General features: G+C 38.8%; 1 protein-coding gene across 1 annotated transcript in view; it reads right to left on the bottom strand.

Annotated features, from left to right (window-relative positions):
* igsf3 (immunoglobulin superfamily, member 3) overlaps window positions 1-20,268 on the bottom strand; it is a 173,855-nt gene extending 153,587 nt beyond the window's left edge. The window contains exon 1 of the mRNA XM_065249009.2: window positions 19,187-20,268. Within this exon, the coding sequence (XP_065105081.1) occupies window positions 19,187-19,226 (40 nt within the window). The 5' untranslated portion in view covers window positions 19,227-20,268. The remainder of the gene's footprint in view (window positions 1-19,186) is intronic.
* Window positions 20,269-21,002: the final 734 nt, after the last annotated feature.

The raw sequence follows: 21,002 nt of genomic DNA, 5'->3' as shown, positions 1-21,002 counted from the left end.
CACTTAAATCAACCTGAGCCAAGAATGTACACAAAAGAAGAAAGAGAAAGAGAGAGAGAGGGTCATAATAACACAAAAGGTGTATCTCTCATCCAGCTGGCATTGGTCCAGATAATGTGAAAGTGACACAACGAAACAAACTAAATGGGAAAGCGAAGGCCCTGTCATATGACTTACCTGACATCAAGACTCTACTGCACCTTCAAACATGAGGGTCATGTAATTTTTGACCTACATGTGAAAAGCATTGCAGATGGTGTCACAGAAACACACTGTTGACATTAGCGCACATTGAGTCATGTGAAAGGGCTTCAAATTTGGTACCAGCGTCTACTTAGAGGGGCCCAGGAGGAGGTTGCAGAAGAGTGTGATGTTTGCACATATCTGATACTTAATCTACATGTTCGATCAAATTCAAACCACAGCTACATTGCCTCAGATTAACACTGTCCATTGTCCATTATAACCAAACTGCTAAATGATCTGCAGCAAACCTAATAAGCAGCAGATGAATGAGCTTCAGTTCTTCTTGTTTCTGCAATTGGTCCTTAAAGCAACACTATGTAGTTTCCATGTAAAAATGACTTACAGCTCCCCCATGTGGTTGAAAAGCGCAACAGTGCCTGGTATCAGACACTCTTCTGCAGGCAGGGGGAGGGGTGGGGCTCCCCCTCCACCGCCACTTTAACTGTGCATTCAGACCGCCACCGGCGAGAGCGTCAAAGTGGCCGGAAGTTATTCATTTTCAATGAGAGCCGGCGGCGAGCTCCGGCGAGCAGCGGCGCGGCGCGTCATGTACAGCGTGAGCGTCGATGAGAGTTGAAATCAGCTCAACTTTATGGTAATGACATATGACGCGGTTCGGCAGCAACCAATCGGAAGGCAGAAATGTTCACCGGCAACCAATCGGAAGGCGGAAACCTCCGCCTGAGAGGAGTTCAGAGAATGCATTTGAGCGTCAGAGCGTCCACTACAACTTTTCTTTAGCGTCGTTGTCAGGGCAGCCAGAGCTTTTATTGACGCTCTCGCCGGTGGCGGTCTGAATGCACAGTCAGAGTGTGCTTGTAGCAGCTAGGAGGCTGCTCAGGTTGCAGCAACAGTACAATTTGTCCAGTTAAAAGTTGTTCTATCACTGAAATAATTTTAGAGACATTATTTAAAGGTAAAAAAACTACATAGTGATGCTTTAAAGACCCCAGGTGTAGCGTGGAACGGGTGCTTGCCAAGGTGAGATGTATGAAGATTTACTTCCAGACAAACTTCAAAGAAATAGTTCACCAAGTATCCTAAAAATCAGCCATTTAAAACCCCATGCTGATATACAGTAGCACTATTCAGGTTTCTCTCGAAAATTATTGCCCTGTCTGTTGTAAGCTATATTGTATTCAGGTACCCTTGTCTACAAGGCCCCTGTTTGACATTTACAATCTGACTACATTCATACTGATGCTTTTACGGCACTAAACATTGCTCTCAAATGATACGTGTTATGACAGTGCCATTTTGTGTGTACGCAACATTTCCCTAGTTATCTAAATGAAAGGGAATACACAAGCCATAGAGGTGCTGGTAATAAGGCCAACCAGTGAGGTGTTGAGTGAATGGGGCAGTAGGGGCTCTGGTCAGCCCTGTTGAGCTGGGCTCTCCTTACAGCAACCCTCCCTTAAAGAGACGCTCACATCCTGGCAAATGAATTCGTTTTCACTCAATTTCCTACAAGGCAATTTTCTCCAGGCCACAGCTGCAGGGAAGCCAGATGAATAAAATACCAAGTGGACGGACCTTCATGTGCCTTACATATTGCCTCTGGATTTATCATTATAGAGCAGATGGCCAATGTGAAATAGCAATAGACCATTTACTCCCAACAGATTAAGATAAAATACACATGTACATGCACTTTTAAAATAATAAACATGATGTGCACAAGAGCCTTACTATGAAAAATCAGAAACAAAATGTTCGTTTTTTTGTGTGTGTGAATGACTGTGATTACAAAGCAGCTTGCTGAGAGCCTAGCATCACGCATTAGTCACTGAAGTGTACATTAGGATCTGGCTTTTAAAATGTTAATGCATTAAAAGGCCAAAAAAACACTTATAAGGCCAACGCAGACCAGCCAGTCATTAGAACCGAGCATTTTGCCCCTTGCTTCTTAATGGACGTATCACACAAACAGAAAAGTAAAGGCTATTTTGTAGACCGTCCTTGTAATTGGCAACCATTTAGCCCTTCAGAGCCACTTCATCTTTAGCTTCAAAGGAAGCCTGTTGCTAAACAAGCGCATCTTAATACCAGGTGTAACGTGCTCGCGGATTCATTTCTTTTTAAGAGACATGCCTGTTGTGAACCTACAGTTATCCATTCAAAGTACTTTCTGCTTTTCAGCAAAAGCATCGACCCTGAAGATAAAGACAGTTCATGGATATTGCAGTTGACTATTTATTGCAGATCTATCAAGCTCAGATTCTTTTCTGGAGCTCATGGTTTTAGATGAACTTTAGTGCTTGTGTTTTTCTCTGTGTTTGGGGCTTTATGAGATTCTACAGTATTAAAAAATAACCTCAGGACAAGGGAACAGGTGGTACTACGGTCCACTTCACAGTGCACGTGTACATTAACACAAACCACAGGCATGCCAGGGGTCAGGACACATGACACGCCTCAACATTACATGGTTTCCAAATAAAAAATCTAGGTCAGACAAGACCTTTATGTGAAACATGTGTGGACATCAATTGAACATGCATGTGGCTTTCAAGCTGACCTGAACTGTTACATTTCACAGGGTCAGATGACACACTTAAAAAAAAAGATGGAGTCAGATGTCCAAAAAAAAAACATATTGCCGATTATTATCCCATGGATCATGTTGAATCTTTATTTATAATATAGCTTCTGTACTGAAGGCCATGAGAAAGCAAACTGGTAATAATAAATGTGTGGCCTGGTCTTGCATGTTTTTCTAGTCCACTGGATCAACTCAAGCCTGAACTTTAGATAAAGTATCTACAGACGGTCCACAGCCTATACATTGTCTGATACATACTGATTCCCAGTGTAAGCATTAGCTAGAAATCAGCAGTTGAGTGATCCAGTCTGCCTGAAAACATTACATTTACACGGTCCAGGGAAGAACTAATCAATGGATTAAAAGGGATACTCCAGCCATATTTTAAAATTACCCTATGATTTACTCACCCTCATGCAATCCGAGATACATATGTCCATAATCTTTCAGACGAACACATTTGTAGTTATATTAGTAAATGTGACCCGTCACGGAAACCAGTGACTCAAGTCGGCAGCGCAACTTTCGAGATAATGAGAAAGTTTTTTTAGAGATCGACCGATATGGATTTTCAGTGCCAAAGCAGATACCAATTTTTGTTTCATCAGTCTTAGCCAATGACCGATACAGGCTGACGATTTTCTTGAGCCAATATTTGGAGCCGATACTGCTTTTGCTCACTCAATTTACATCATAAAAATGACACAATGATGATGCCAAATGTTACAAGTCTCAATTTAAAAAAAAGTAACATTTAAAAAAAACTATATTTATCAATTAGTCAAAACAGGTGAGGGTGCTATGGAACCATGAACTGCACTCTCCACAATGACGAGGAACTATCAGCAAAGGATATTGATTTCTAGCACTTTACTACTACAAATATATATAGGGGTGGTTTCCCGGACAGGAATTATCTTAAACTAGGACTAGAGCTTAGTTTAATTAGGAAATATAACTAGTTTTAACGAACATGCCTTACTTAAAACATTACTTGTCCATTTTGAGGCAAAACACAGGGCACTGATGTATTTTAAGTAGGGATGTCCCAATCGGGTTTTTTGCTCTTGAGTCCGAGTCGGAGTCATTTGATTTTGAGTATCTGCCGATACCAAGTCCCGATCCGATACTTCTATAATACATTAAAAAAAAAGAAGAGCGAAAAAACAGATCCAGGATGTTCCTTATGTCATGCCGCACACGTTGCTGTTTCTGTGTGGAGTCAAAAGGGTCTAACTCTGTGCCAGTGCATAACTATAGATGTGTTAAAAAAAATAATGAGAACATAGTATATATGTTCAGGGGTTAAATTGGGGTTTGTTTTGTGGGGATGCTCTGTTACGAGGGAAGGTTCGAGGGGTAACATGTTTTATCCTGATGACAGCAAAGCAACTGGTGTGTTTCAAAGACATTTTGGACCTCTGACAGGATTTTATAAGTTTCAGTTTTTAAGCTGTGCCACAGGTTGACCCAAACTTTAAAACCTGAACTTTAAATTATGCGTCTTTAAGAGTCTTTCACCCTATATGCATTTGTTGCAAATGTAATTACCGGTATGCACAATTGATCAAATTTTGAAGGAAGTTGTAAGACTCAACCTCCTTGACTAATTTTAGGCATAAGATAGGCTACCCAAAAAGACTCAATTAACAAGAAAAACAACATACTGATTCAGCAATAGGGTATGTCTTATAAATTAGCCATGATTCCCTAAGCTGGTCAGCAGTTAGTTAAACAATCACTATAGTTAGGTCGTAATTGATTTGTATAATCAAAATACATTATTTTATTAAACTATACAGTAAGTTGTATCCAGTTATCTAGTTAACATATTGTAATAAGATGATTGACATGGCTATACATAATTTAGTAATTTGATTCTAGATTTCTATTAATTTTTTTCGACATGTGCACCATTCTTACCTCCCTCTCTATCTCTCATCTCTACAATGTGTAATGTGATCCTCCTGCGCGAATGCGCATTCTTGAGGTTCTGAGTGAGACACGGAGCTGCGTAACGTTACGCAACGTTAACGTTATCAAATGTACCAGATCCGACTTGTGTCCCTACTTTCCATGATCGGTCACAAATGTCCTTGCTCTCTTAAGCTTTATAATGGTAAAACAAGGGTTCAGGGAACAACTTCTGACTTTAAACCCCTAAAAATTCATTCATCATTTACAGAGGTAATCCACACTACTCTAATGGGTTAAAAGCATTCTGCTGGTAATCTATCGCAATAACTAGCTTCCGATAGTGGCGCCATCTTGGACTCATGCAATTTACATGAGAGTTTTAGCGTAGTGAGCATTCGTACTGTAGCCATGGATACGTTGCGCAGTGACTCTCATGAATCGCGTGTATCAAGATGCCGTTGTTACCGAAAGCTAGTTATTATTGTTTATAAAGTTATGGATATGCGATAATCAACCTTTTTAATCCCTAGCAGCCGAGTGGATTACTTCTGTTAATGACCTTTTTTGTTTCAATGTCAGAGATTGTTCCCTGATCCCTGTTTTCCCTTTATTAAAAACAACTCCAAATGTGTCCGTCTGAAAGATTGCTTAAGGGTGAGTAAATAATTTGGTAATTAAAAAAATTATGCTGGAGTATTGCTTTAAAGAGCACCTATTGTCCGATTCACGTTTTTACATTTCCTTTGGTGTGTATTAGTACATGTTAATAATATGCAAAAGCTACATACCCCAAAGTAAACAATGACACGAGTTATCATCTCCAACATAAATATATTTTCTTGGACAACAACAAACACATGTATTGAAGGCAACAGTTTACTTCTTGGTAAGGTAGGGTGGAAAATAATTGTTTTAACCATAAACCACGTGAACACATTGTATTATACCAAATACACAAAATAGCATTATTTTTAGCAATGAAAAAGGTGCAATTTAATGGTTTGCAGGGTTGGTGGAGACAAAACAATGCCACTGATAGTAGGTGGTTCTTGGCCATTATTTGGATTAGGACGCACTCATATCATACCTCATGCAGCTTAGACATTCACGTAACCCTGCTGCTCACATCAGAAGGTTTTACGAAGGCAGATAAAGGTAAGTGGTAGCGCAGTTGACATCGCTCCTTTTGAGTCGTGTTCTGGCACGATTCTAGATCCCACTGCGCGTTACGAGCCTGAGCCCAAGTGAATAGCGCCAGATCCACCTCTGCAAGCTGGGCACATTACAGAGAGCTCACACTAGTCAAACAAACCATGCTTTGGGGTTCCAGTGCCCTTGGGCGCGGTTTGGTTGGGATAATGTGAGCGTGCCCTTAGATTTTACGCTGTAGGTCAAAAGACTAGCAATGCGAGACTAGCTGCACCCAAACAAACAAGATGCATTCGCACACCGCCAGACAGAGCTCAGAGATCATTCCCTTTCCTCCCCATTCAGCCATCTGCCGAACTGCTGTGTTTCTCTCTCCATTAATAATCCATCAACCCATCTAACACTTTGCTTTTACTGTGCAACAAAAAGGTCAGACAGGGAGTTACCATCTAGGCATCTCATACACACATTTAAAATATTTATGATACATTACAGTTACAATGGATTAAGAAAGACATTACAATGACACAAACATATGTACCTCTCACAGAAACCTGCAGGTTTGACATCTTTCACATTCAATGTTGGCTGGCTGGTTTTAACTCATTTAAGCTGAAAGTGATTTTGGTAAGCTGGTCCTCCCAGTGGTGGGTTAGCTAGTTGACCAGCTAAGACCAGCTTGAACAGCTAAACTCATAATGGGAGACGAGCCAAAACCATTCTGCCGGGATACCCTTCTGCTATTGAGGCTGTTCATATTACCAAAACAAGACAAACAGTCAATTTTTTTCCATTATAATACATAAAAACCAACAGATACAACTGGCTGCGGAAGCCCATAGCACTGCAGCCATATTTCACAATACAACAGGGATCTTTGCAGTTTTTACTTAATCCTGAAGTAGAGACAGCAGTAAACATCATTAGAGCCAGATTTAACAAATCTATACTGTCAGCAATGACACTGCATGCGTTAAATGTAGATGTAGTGCTTATTGATCTACTTAGTTAATTTACTAGTTAATTTCAGTTGAGATCAATAATCATCTTAGTTTCCACTTGCTATTTTTCCTGTATCATTAGAGGGAAGAAAACAACAGAATGCTATGTATGTATGTAGGGCCTTTGAAATCCATATTAATTTTTCCCAAATTCCATTTTATTTATTCTTAAATTCCATGTTTGACTTTTCATTTTTCTGTATTCTGGTTTTAATAGTTACATTAAATTTCAGTAATCAAAAAGCATATCTTATCAAGTGAAAACATTAAACAAATACAATTTAACAATAAATTATTAAAAGTTAAAAATAAAATTACATATAGATCGGTGAAATTTTGCTGTCACTGTAACCACAATTTACTATAACAATGCTATTGACAACCACCAAATAAGACTCATCTTGTTATACTTTTTAGGCATCTGTAGTAAATGTAAATATATTAGTTATGATATTGTCTGTCAACAATCTGATTTTAGTAATTTTGTAAATAATGAAACAAAAAAAACTAGCATTTGAGTATAAATGCAGTAAATTCCATTTTTATGCTTGGATTCTGTGATTCTGTCCGCATTTTCCGCATCGCGGAACTCATAGGGCCCCATAGAGGTGTCTTCCCTAAAGAACCCTAAATTATATGTGTGCCCTGTATAGGTTAACAACTCTAAATTTATGACCGTTGTTGCACTACTTTAAATGTAACTTTACCTGGGGCTCATTATAGTTGTAGCACATAGGAGTAAAATAAAAAAAATGCAAAGTGGTATACTATGCACATCCCCAATACCCTAATTGGGCTCAACAAAATAACAGTGGTGAAAAAGCAGCGTGAAATCCAAATGAATTTATTAGCGCAACGTTTCGACCTTCAGATCTTCATCAGGCGCGATGAACATGGCAAAAGAGTGGTGCACTTTTCATTGCGTGGTGAATAGAATCAGTCCTGTTGCTAAAACATATAGGGGCTGTTTCCCGGACAGGGATTAGACTTGTCCTAAACTAAAATAAATGTAAGACGAGCTATCCAAACTGAAAACAACTTGCAATGACATATCTTAAAATACAGCAGTGCCCTTTGTTTTGCCTTAAAATACACAAAAGTAATGTTTTTAGTAAGACATGTTTGTTAAAACTAGATATATTTCCGAATTTAACTAAGGCCTAGTTCTGGCTTAAGCCAATCTCTGTCCGGAAAACCACCCCATACTAGGGCAGTTTCCCAGACGGGGTTCAAATTAAGCCAGGAATAGGCTTTAGTAATATACAAACATTTAAGTTGTTTTTACAAACATACCTTCCAAAAATACTTACTAATATATTTAAGATATGCCAGGACAAGCTCTTTCTAGTTAAGAAGACAGCCCAAACATACAGTTTAGTCTGGGACTAGACTTAAACCCTGTCTGGGAAACTGCCCAAAAAAACAAGTTCAGCAAAGTTCAACATTCCTAGTTCAATCTTTTGAGTCTAACATTCTTAACATCAAACCCAAGAACAACTCTCATCACAAAATTACCTTAAAATTAAAAAAAATGACAGACTGATATAAATGTAAGCCCCAAAATCCAGCCCTAACCTTAAAATCCGATAACAATGTTGCCTCAGGCCTGAAAAAGGATCCAGGAATATGTCCTACTTGGCTAAAATCATATTAAACTTTACTCGCTCGCCAGCCCACGCCCAAACACTGACCCGCCTTATCACAATCCCTAGAGTCCCCTCATGAAATATGTATGAGCTGGTTGCAGACACCCCATTTCTCTGTTTCATCCATCATTACTGTGGACATGATAAAAAATTAAGTGTTCGTGACCAGTCCTCTCAGCTGTGCCTAAACCCACCCCCCCCCCCCCCACCATTCTGATCCATGGCAAATCCACTCTGTCTGCAGTGCTAAGTGTCTTGTCTACCCACCCCCAGACCCCACAGAGACCCCCAAACTCCCAACGTGGTACATTTCTCTTTCCCTACCCCCTCTCCGTTGCTCCTTTTGTTTGTTTAGCAGGATGGAGGGGTAAGCAGAGATTGTGGACACTTGTGGACACAATCGCCACAAAGCAAATACATTACACAAGGCCATTGTTGTTGACATTACAGCGTAATATCTTTCATCCTCCCAATAAAGACAAAATATAAGCCTGATATTTATGTGTTAATGGCTTTTAAGGGATATATTCTTTATTCCAATCAGAAACATTAACCAAACAGCCATTGTTTGGTTAGGTTCCATATTTTTCTATTGCAAATTATTATTTCAATATATTGTGAATATTAAATTTATGGGCCACACTGGAATTCCCAAAAATACTGCACTTAATGGAGTACCTTCTGTCAAAGATAGATTTTAGTTTTCAACTCCAAATTTCCATCTGTGCGTTTGTGCATTCAGCTCAACATTGAAAAGGAAACTAATTAACAATTAATTAGTCTCTTCTGGCAGGCTTTCTTAGTAATTGTCAGTCACACTTAGCTTTTAGATGGCAGTGTGGCCAGAAAGAATCGCAAAGCCCTTCATTCTCTAATATATCCTTTCGAGCCCGCCATTATGGCCCGTCCACTCGCCTCTTTGTTCTGAGGAAAACAGACAGCAGCCATCAGACCACATTTAATGAATCCCTGCCAGCATGCGGCTCCTGATTGACTGCTTTATTCTATCGTTTTAAGCGTGATCACTCAGATGCCTCGGGTCTGCTATAGCAGTAATGGAGGAGTCTCTTCAGAGAGTCAGCTTTTTGTCTACATCCAGAAGTAGTTTTCAGGTTCGACAGACACTAATCATTAGGGTTGGCATGTTGTTCAGGACCTTCCTCTGAGGGAAGTAAAGACTTCTGGTTTTACCAGTTTTTTATACGATTATGCACTAAACTTGGCACAGTCCTTTAGCCTTTTCTGTCTCAGTTTACTCCATTTTCTAACTGCTTGGACGGCTGTCCTGCAGCGCACCTTCAAACAAAATTTCATAGGCTTGCACTGAAAATGTCTCCCAGAGCTTTCAAACTGCATCCACCAAACTGAAGACAATCCTTAAGGGCAGACTGTACTGACTTTTGTTGTTATGCCTTTTCTACCCAATCTGTCAATAAAATGAAAAAACCCCAGGGACAGTTTCGCGGACTGGGCTTATCCTAGACCCAGACTAAAATGAATGTTTGAGTTGCCTTCATTTAAAAACCACTTGCACTGACATATTTTCTTAACATATATCAGTGCCACGGATTTGTTTTAATATGCACACAAGTATTGTTTTATATTGTAAGGTTTGTTCGTAAAAACTCCTTAAATGTCCTAACATAACTAAGGTCTAGTCCTGGATTAATCTTAAGCCCGTCAAATTTTTGCAGAGATGCGCGGCAGACTACGCAGAGCTATAAACAGCCTACGGCATAGATCCTAAGCGGGACTATAAATAAGGCTTAAATCTGACTTTGAGCGCAAATGCGATATAATGACTAGAATCGATTCTTAATCCAATCAGTACCCTAAGAATCGATTTTGAACTAAATTGGGTCCAAATGATTCCCACCCCTACTGTTTACAAAACAATATTTTAACCAAAAAAATGAAAACATTGTGTTTTGGCTGTTCGTTTACACAACAAAAGCGTATTACAGTCCTTAAAATGCAAAATTTTGAAAAACCAGTTTCAAAGTACAAGTTTTGAAAACTAGGGGTGCACCAATAAATCGGCCAATGATGCTTGCCATGGTTCTCAATGAATTACGGTAAAATTACGCTACATCCAAAAGCCAGAGGGCGCTCTGCAGACAAAGAACCATTACACATGCAGCTCCAGGAAATGGCATATATTTATATTGCTGCTTTTTTAAACCTTTTCAGGTATTTTCATAATAATAAAGTATATGTATAATGAATATGTTTGACGAGTTTTGATATTTCAAATGCAATTAATAAGGACTTCTGACCAAAGCCGTAAACCGGTTAGAGCGGCAAGCGAAGGAGAAAAGCCGCTAATAGAGGCACCGCCAGCTTCATTTAAGTATACTGCAGCAGCGATGCTCAAGAAAACGTAGACAAAACTGTAAAATTCGCGAGTGCCGTATGCTTAAGGTTACATCTAATATGACGAGTCGCTTTACGCGTTCATCACCAGGGCGTTGTTGATAGCATGTAATCGCAGGTGAGACAGAAACAGCACACATTGTTTTCTGTGTTTAAATGTTAACAAACTGATCTTCTTGCGAAAAAAACTTGAAGATAGTGGCATAGAATAAAAAGTACCCTAGTGTTCTAAGCTATTTTATGTTCATTTTGAAGTGCACAGTAAAGTTGGTACATGTAGTATAAAAATAGATGTGCTCATAAGTGAAAATGTTGATTTTGACAGAGGTTAAAAACGGCTTAGGTTTTTATTTTTGTAAAGAAGCCTGTTGTGACCAAAGTGTACCGAAACGTACCAAAACCATGACCTTTAAACCGTGATACGCACCGAAAAGTGAGTAATTTGAACCGTTACACCCCTAGTGTATATCGGCATTTATCATCCTATCCCTTTTAAAAACCACACATTATCGTTTTAAAGTAAATAAAAGAAAGTGAACATAAGCATGTGTTATTGGTTCAGTCTAGAGGCATACGCAAAGACAACCAAACAGAACGACATACTGTAACAAAAGAGCAAAGTGTAGATTTGCTTCAGTCACCAGCAAAGACACATATACAAATGAAAAAACCTAAGCCCACTTCCAAAGTGACATCATCATCCACCTACTACTGGCCTGGCATGCATAAAACAATGTATGTTTATAGTTGTTTTCGTGTACCAGTGTGAATGCAAATGGTTTTGACAATGTAGTCATGTGTATATGAAACTTTTCCTTACTACGTTGTTGTCATGTAAACGTGACCTGAATGTCTTATACTGTGTGAGTGGGTGAAAGTGCTTCTGCTGGGTTGTGTGGGTTTACTGTGTGTGTGATGGCAGATACAATGGTGCTCAGCTGTTTGGAGGTGGGGGCAGTAGGAGTTGTCTTACTCAAAGGGAAATTCAAAGAAGTCACAGCTCCATTTAAAGCTTGGAAGCAGAAAAATGAGTTTTCTGGTCAGATCTTTAAAGTGGGCCTGGGTCTTCCATGTTACTTGTGGAAGGAACTACCAGAGGCGGGGACCAGACGTGGATCAGAAGCCCCTGCGCCAAGCTCTTATGTAATAGCCAAGGGGGCAGAAATGAGTTTACCAACCCCAACCCCCTGCTGCATGTTTCCATTTTGTTTAGATCTAATCTGAGCCACCTCAGGCAAGCGCACACCTACATTACCTGCACACACAAACATATACAACATTGGTTCATCAAAGCACAATCACACATAGTTTTAAACCTATAAAATCTCACAGTAGCAGATCAAGAAAATTAACACCCCCTTCAGGGATGAAAAGTAAACTATAATACATGCAGAGCTGCAGATTTGTGGTTCGAAAATCAGTTTTGCTGCATATTTCCCTGGAACACTGAGCAGAACATCAAATGCTGATACGCAAGTGCATTCAGGTTGTTTTTTTTTTTTCAGTTTAAGCTTGAAAAAGAAAAACATGTTCCTCATGTTTTAACAACACTGTAAAATGTAAAGTCAATAAATAAAATTGCCAGCATAAACTGAGGTTAGAGAGTACAATGGGTTCCGTCCAAGAACTTCTACCCCCTTGTAAATCAAAACCATCAACGATATCTTTTTACAATTTTTCCAGGCTAATCTACACAAATAGCAAAAATTGTAGGCAAAACTGAAAGCTTACATCTGAAAATTACATAAACATCTGAACAAGAATGACAGGTAAAAACTTTGGGTCAGGTATTGATTACCATTAGGATGTCAGGAGAAGAAATTACAGTGTTCATAGGGCTTGCCTGCCAGTCAAGTGTTCAGTTAGCCTGCATGCCGTGGGGCAAATGGCTCTTTGCGATTGAAAAGAAATCTGTCATTGATCCCAATCTCAATTACTATTCCATACAAATAATGACAGATCATCTTTGTCCGGAATCAGTGAATACATAACCTGCACCAAACACTTAAATTAAATGAGCACGTTTGCTGAAAATTTCCTACCTGGATTACTATTTAGATAACCTGCCTTGCCTTGCTTACCTTAAACTACAACCTGCCGTCAAAAGTGAAACAAAAGTAAACATACCTAACGCCATCTAAACTGTCTTGCTAAAATAAATGACAGTCCTTTTGAGAACCGGTTTCAAAGTGCAAGTTTTGAATACCACATCATTATCATTTTAGTAAACAAAACAAAACAAAAAGCATGCATTATGTGTTCAGTCTAGAGGCATTCTCACGGACAACAAAACGCAACAACAAAGCAAAAGAGCAAAGTGTAGATTAACTCCACCAATACTACAACCACCAGCAGAGACGCATTATTTACACACGACAAAACTTTAGCCAAGTGACATCACCATTCACAAACTACTGGCCTGAAATGCAAAATAAACTGTTTATAGACCCTTTTACGGCCCACATGATCAAATAGCCTGCGTGCGCATTTTGGCTACGGAAGTGGTGTTGTTCCCCATTGGTTTTAACATGTTAGTTTATTAAAACAGTTTCCCAGCATCTGGTTATTGCGTTTGGTTGCACTAATATATAATATACTAAATAGTTTAAAATAACTTTCTCTGTCTGTGTTGCTTCACTGCTGATTCTTGCCATACTTCCGTTGCCATTCTTGCCATACTTTCGTTTGCCAAACTGTGCGTGCATACAAACATTGTCATCATTGTGTACAAACAGTAAAAGGGTCTATAGTTGTTTTAGTGGACCAGTGTGAAAGCAGATTGTTTTGGCAATTACTATATGGATTACTATTTAGATAACATCCCTTCCTTAACCTAAACTACAGTACAACTTGCTGTCAAAAGTGAAACAAATGTAAACACATCTAACTCCATCTAAACTGTCTTGCTAGAATAAATGAAGCAGAATTACCAGGACACATAGGCTAATTATCTGTGAATATAGAGAGAGATCCTCTCTCTATAGTAACTAAAAACCCTCTGAACCATAAGAAATGATTATTATGTTTTGGATAGGGCTGCACGATTCGGAGAAAAAATCTAATTGCGATTTTTCTGAACAAAATTGCGATTCGCGATTTAAAGTGCGATTCATTGGTATATAATAAAAAAGCTACATCCAGGATTGTTGTGGTGGTTTTAATAGCACCAAAGAAAGATGCTGTGCTACTGTTTATTTAAGACCTCTTAAACATTGTACCAAGGTGTCTGCAGGACTTTGCTCTTCTGCAGACACACCTTTTTTAATCTAAGAACATTAAGAAAATACAGTTTAACAAAAATTTATTGAAAGTTTTATTTAAAATAACATATAGGCCAATGTATTTTGGCTGTCACTACAACAATGCTTCTGACAAGCAAATGTTTAGTTTTTTCTTTTAATCATAAGACTATAATCATCTTGTTTTACTTTTCAGGCATCTGTAATAAATGTTAATATATTAGTTATTAGAATCTATGATTTAACATAAGCAAAAAATACAAATAAAACACTGCACAGTCCTCACTATACGATTTTAAATGTGGAGCTGCAGAAGCTTGTTCAGTTAAGAGTAAGGAGTGATTTTAATTTTTGGTGTGTAATAAACATTTCTGACACAGAAAGCACCAGGTTACCGTCTGTCACTTTAAGACACAAGACAGCTTTAAAACTGCTCTGCTTTAATGTACTGATAAACATCCAGCTGTTTATGTTCACTTAGACAAGAAAGAAAACTTAAGTTTAGTGATCACGCGTGTGCTGACTGCTCTCTGTGTGCGCGCTTCATGAACCCTCGTGCCTGTAAATATTCAAAGCGATGCAGATGTGCGCGTGCAAGAAACTATACTGTACCTCTTTTGTCTGCTGTGTTCCGGGCTTTAATGAAACCTGCTTATAGTCTGATGAGGCGCTTGTCATTGTTTGCGATGCATGACGAGAAACGGACGTATATACCTTTCTTTAAGTCCAACATTACACAAAAGGGAAATGTTTTCGCGCATTTCTGTCCTTTCATTTGCCGGTTAATGAGTTATAATGGGTTTTAAAAATGACTGAATCCAAAATCTGCCAACTTCCATGACATTCCGCATTGTGCAGTTAATTCCATTTGTATGCATTTCGCGATTCTGTCCGTGTTTTTCGCATCGCGGAAATCATATGGCCGTACACTTTGTTGGGGAGTTGAACTGCTGCTTGCGCAATGGCGTTATCTGACGTTCAGTCAGCACCTCAGTGTTAATGCACTCTATTGGTTTAAACTGCATCAAACGTAAAATGCGCATGAAGCGAACTGTCAAAAACTGCGTACTAGATGATTGTTATTTTTGATAGTTCTGAATCGAAATAATCGCAGTTTTTGCGATTCGAAAATCGCATCCATCCGAATCGCGATTTCGGTTCAAAAACGATTAATCGTGCAGCCCTAGTTTTGGATGTATAAACATGTGGCCTTCTCAACTTGTAGACTGTTCTCAACATGCACAAGTCCTATTAGACCGATGGCAAATAGGACATTGGGTATAGACACTCCTATAGGCAAACATACAAAACAGGCACGGGTCAGTTTTTGGGGCTAAGAGGTCACTTAAGAGTCAGACAGCTGAAAGTTCCTCCACTTCAGCAATGTTCTTACAACTACTGGGTAGCACTAACTTAACACTCAGATGACTGAAGAGTTGTAGAGAAGAACTGAGAGATATACCACAGCATTGAGTGGGAAGTTTAAGTAGGTTCTTCTGAAGGAGAGGGACGATCAAGGACCTATGAACATACCATTTGTTCAATGTGTGCAGTGTGTGTGCCTTGCACGACAACGGTGGGCTTCTTAACTCTATTGTGCAGAAGCTGAATGTGGGGTGTAGCTCCAAAATGGTAATGTTTTAGAATTAGCAACCAGCCTGTGCAGCCTCCTCTGACCAAACCAATCTTTCCAAAATAATAACACAGACTAATGCCTTAAAGGAACAGTTCACCCAAAAAATGAAAAGTCTCTCCATTTACTCGCCCTTATGTTGTCCTAAAATATACTACTTGCTTTCTTCAACACATACTAAGTTGGTTCTTGAGATTTGTCATGCATGATTATAAATATATTAACCCACTGATGGCTTTTATGATGAATGTATGTGGCTTTAAAATTTTGGATGTATTTGTTTACTGTGACAGATATTTTTTCATTCAAATCATATGCATCTGGGACGGCATGAATTTTCATTATTTGGTAAACTATTCCTGCAAAGCAAGTTTTATAAAGAAATGTTTGGTGTTGAGGTACAAGCCTGCGCAATTCACATACCTACACCGCACTAAACAAATCCGGATTGTAACACCAACTGTGAGTCCAGGCCCTATCACACAACATCAGTGGTCTACTTCTGTGTCTAAATGTGAGCAAACTTCATGTCTCAATATTTAGCCAAAAGCTACCAAATGAGGAGCAGCTCCCTATTTCTGTCAAAAAATGTTAACATAAATGTTTAAAGGGATAGTTCGGCCAAAAATGATATTAAACCCATGATTTACTCACCCCCAAGCTGTCCGAGTAGCATATGTCCATCGTTTTTCAGAAAAACACATTTTCAGATATTTTAGAAAATTTTTGCTCACACCTACAAGGTGGCAATTTTAACTTGCAAAAATAAATTATCTATGTGTTATTATAAACTCGAACTTCAGATATGTACTTTGGGGACAGCAAAGATTTATTTTACATCTTAAAAAAGTCTTGTTAAATGTCCCCTTTAACATAAACGTTCAAGAAGGATATGGATGTAATGTAGTTTATAAACTGTTACGCATCTCTACTACCTGACTGAAAGCACATAAATGAATCACACAGGTGCCTGTGACAGTACAAGACTATGTAACCAAATGAAAATGCAGTTCATGCTGTTGTTAACATTTACTTGACAATCGGAAGCGGAGACCTGTTTTCCTGTTTGTTCATATGACGTGCGGCAAAAGCCCATTATCTACCACACATGGCGACCCTAAACGCAGGCCTATGCATATCACCCTGACGTTAGAATTCACAACAGGTCCTGTAAATTGTATTACCCATCCACGAGTAAGAAAAGCTAATAATAAACACAACAGCTACATTAAAAAAGCTTTTCACAGTTGCGTGTACCAGTTTGAGGGCCTATTAACTTTGTGTGAATAAGGAAGGTCTTTACGGCCTCTCCTGCTGTTTTGTTTAGCAGATACAGGATAACACAGATGAGTGAGGGGGATGGTGAACTATGGAGCAGTTTACTCAAATGAGAAACAGAAACATTGTCCCCCCATCTGTGAAAAGCTCTGTCTTGTCACTTACACACCTGCTTACATCCATATGGAAATTAACCAATACATGTAAATGTCTGTAGAAGACAGAGCTTTTCTTTTAAACCCAACTGTGAGGTTTCATGATGTTCATTACTGAAATATGATCATTTGCTATGATTGAACCAGTGAAAAAAAAAGAGTGATCTTAAAATTTAGGGGGGAAACCTTTTGTAAGCCTTAACATATCATGAATATTAATTAGATGATGTAACACTCACTCAGCAGTCTTTGCTGAAAGGCCGGTAAATGTGCCTCTGATATAAACCATTTGCATTTTAATACAATGATGTCCAGGAAGAGTCTCCATTAAACTTTCACCAATTAACTAATTAAATCCCACAATAACGCATTAACATGCAACAATATTACAACCACACAAACTGCTCCAAATGATCCATTTCTGCAAGTAATCCTCAGACTTAAAAGCTTGCAGTGCAGTAGTTGGCATGCAAGCCCACAGAAGGCACTCTCAGCTAAAATATAAACGCAGGAGAAGATGAGAAATCTTATGAAACAGTTAGCCAGTGCTACCCAGTACCCTCCCAGCAGAACTAACATGCCTCCTGTCCAGGAGCATACAGCCATCTGTTGTGTCGTCAAAAAATAGAGAGTTTAAATGAGTTTGACAGTGTTTGTTTGTATGGCGAGGAAAAGAATGGGGACGAAAGAAAATGTGAGAGGAAAGGAGGGGTGCATAAAATATACATGGAGACCGTAATTGTGTCGCCTGAGACACTAGAACTCTCCTACTGACAGCAGTAAAAAAGTGTTTTGCATGCAGAACAGCATGTTGTTGATTAATGAAATAATGGCCTGTTTTATCCTAAATCATACTTATCTGTATGTATGGGGGCAACAGTGGACGGCTTAATCCAAACTCATTGTCATATTAACCCAGTTCAGGAGCAAAACATGTTTTTTGCAAACGCAAAAACCTGGACTACATAATCTTCTTAAATACACAAACATTACGAGAAAAAAAGGGTGCATGCATCTGATACATGTGTGAATAATCTGCTCTTCAGTAACCGCACTGTCAATCACTCCAAATGACTCAACCCTATGACATCATACAGGTGTGTAGGTACAAGAGGGTGTGTTTCTTTGTCATATGTTTAGACAACATAGCCCTAAGCTGTAGGTGAACATTTAAAACGTCTTTTCATGTTTCGAAAGTTATCTAGGCAGGCTGAAGAGTGAAGTGTGTAGCGTGCTCACATCAATCAATGTGTCCAACGTTTACTTGATTTAATGCCCCCCATAAAGGAACATCAATCTCCTGCTGGGCTCTCTAAAACGACATTAACCCCAGACCAAACCCCACTCATCTGACCAGAGCTTTTAAGACCCAGCTTGTGTGTGTTTTTTAAAGTGGCTGTGATACACATGGCAGAGAATGCATCTTGGGTCAGAATCAACTTTGCCATTTTAAGGAAATGGATTTGGATATTGTACACTGAGACATATTGCTTTAAAATGCATGCTTACTTCAGCACCATTGCAATACGAATCTGTAAAGCATTACATGCAACCAACATGACAGCTTTAAGATGCATATACACAGGAAGATACAACTCAGGGAGCCCTGTGACAATATAGCTTAGTATAATAAAAATACTGAAACGGTCTTAAGTATACTTGACAATATAAAAAGTCTATTTATTGTCACTGTTTAAGTGCTGTCAGCTGAGTCATTTGACCACATCAAAGACCAATTACTATACTACGTCTACGTCTACTACAACTCACTGGCTATTACAAACACAAACTTTACATTGAATCTACGTAGATGACTACGTATAAAATCAAGCTTTAATAGGCAATACAAGTAATACGCATCTATTAATTAAAACGATCCTGAAAAGATGCAAGTGTATTTTAAACAGTGCATGTACAACAAAAACTGTACAACCATCAGCTCTGGGTTTCCAATTAAACAGTGGGATGTCAGAATGATGTAATATGTTGTAAAAGGAAACTTACCAAAAACAGCAAAGGCTATATAAAGCCATTTGATATCCATAGTTCTCCTGGTTAAGTCCAGTTATTGCGAAAAAAAAATAACAAATGTGTTTATGGTAAAATCCTACTCCGCACGCGGATCTCGATCTTCAATAATCAGTCCGGACAGGAGTTGTAAGCGCGTACACCTGTTCGGACCTCGTCAAAGTGCGTATTTACCGACCCCAGAACAGCTGAATCTCTGCCCAGTGTCTCGAGTAGGTAAAGGATGAATATCCAGCCTCAAGCAAGTCTTTTGTTACAAACGCTTGTGCGGTTGAAGAAAGCCTTTGACTGATGTCCTCCGATAAATCACATCCGCCGTGCAGGCGAATCAATCCGATATTGAGAGAGTTGCACAGTGGATCGCAGCGCGCTGTATTGCGCGGAGCCCACGCGTGGATGAGGAGCGATACCAGTTTGTGTCAAATAAGCGTGGTCGTAATTAAACTTCTTCAACGTCCAGTATCTTTTTCAGACCAAAATGTTACGCGAGCTGTAGTGCTCGTGTTCCGTGAAGAGTCGGTACTGTGATGCTGCCGCTCCCCCGTTCACCTTCAGCTCTTCTCTTTTGTCACACGACACGGACTCCCACGAACGACACTAGGCGGCACAGCCCATTCCTACTATCAATCGCGTCGATGTTTGTTGGCAGGGATCCCGAACTAGCTGTATGATTAAACTAGTTGTGAAATAACTGCTTCACTTATGGTTACCAAATCAAAGACGTCTTTGGTTATGATTACTCCGTTGCCTAGATTCGGTCAATAGCGACGGTGCAATTTCTGAAGCGCGTATTATTTTGTGATCAAATTCATTTTACTCTGCCTATATACCTTCCATAACCATACAATAGCCTATGTAAATTCGTAAGTTCGTAGTTACCTTTAATACATGTCTGACAATTTCCTTAAATCGCCTTTGAAAAGCACACAGATGAAATTGAGATATTTAATGGTACAGTAGTGATTGTGATATTGCTGTCATGAGGGTTATAAAAGAAGTTAATAAAGAAATCCGCGCGCAAGGAGCTCTGTAACCAATTATCACTGTAATCTGTGTTGTCGTTATTATTGTTTACGTACGCTACCACAGGTAAAGGTCGATTGGGAAATTTTGAATTGTATTTCCTGCTGTCCTAAGATTCACTTTCAAACTATTACTCCTCCTACCGGTGAATAAACGCGCCTCTTGGCGGGGCGCCAAACCAAACCACTCCTTTTTACCAGGTACGAGCTGCCCCCTATAGAAAGTCTCTGAAGATGCTTGAGGTTTATTTCTATGAATATTAGCTTAGTTTTTATTCATTTAGATTTTTAGGGATACTGTATTTGGATTCTTCAGAAAATGCTAATGGTCCCCAAAAGATAAAAAAATATGCATTAAATAATATTTTGTCTAATATAATATAATGTAAAAAATCTCTATTTCTATTAAATCTAGTAATTTTTTAAATCCTGTTATTTTGTCATAAAATCATTAAAAAAATCAGATACTTTTGATACTAAATATAGTCTATATTATTTTGTTTCTGTTGCCGCCTTTTCTAGCATATAGATGTTTTTTATCAAATATTATTATCTTTGCAGTCACAATAAATTGTAGAAGCAGCATAAATCAGAAATCTTGAAGTAATTTAATTTATATGTTTATTTATTTACTGGAATCTGATGAAGCATACAGTTTCCAAAAGATTTCGATAGTCCTGTTTCATTATCATGTGCTACTGAGCACTTAACCTCTCCATCCACAATGATGAGGCTTTTTCCAAAATCAATTTAAATCCAATTTTATATAA

The sequence above is a fragment of the Paramisgurnus dabryanus genome, chromosome 15 (assembly GCF_030506205.2).
Source record: "Paramisgurnus dabryanus chromosome 15, PD_genome_1.1, whole genome shotgun sequence".
NCBI lineage: Eukaryota > Metazoa > Chordata > Actinopteri > Cypriniformes > Cobitidae > Paramisgurnus > Paramisgurnus dabryanus.
Note: the sequence above shows the minus strand (reverse complement) of the source record. Positions and strands in the feature narration are given on the sequence as shown.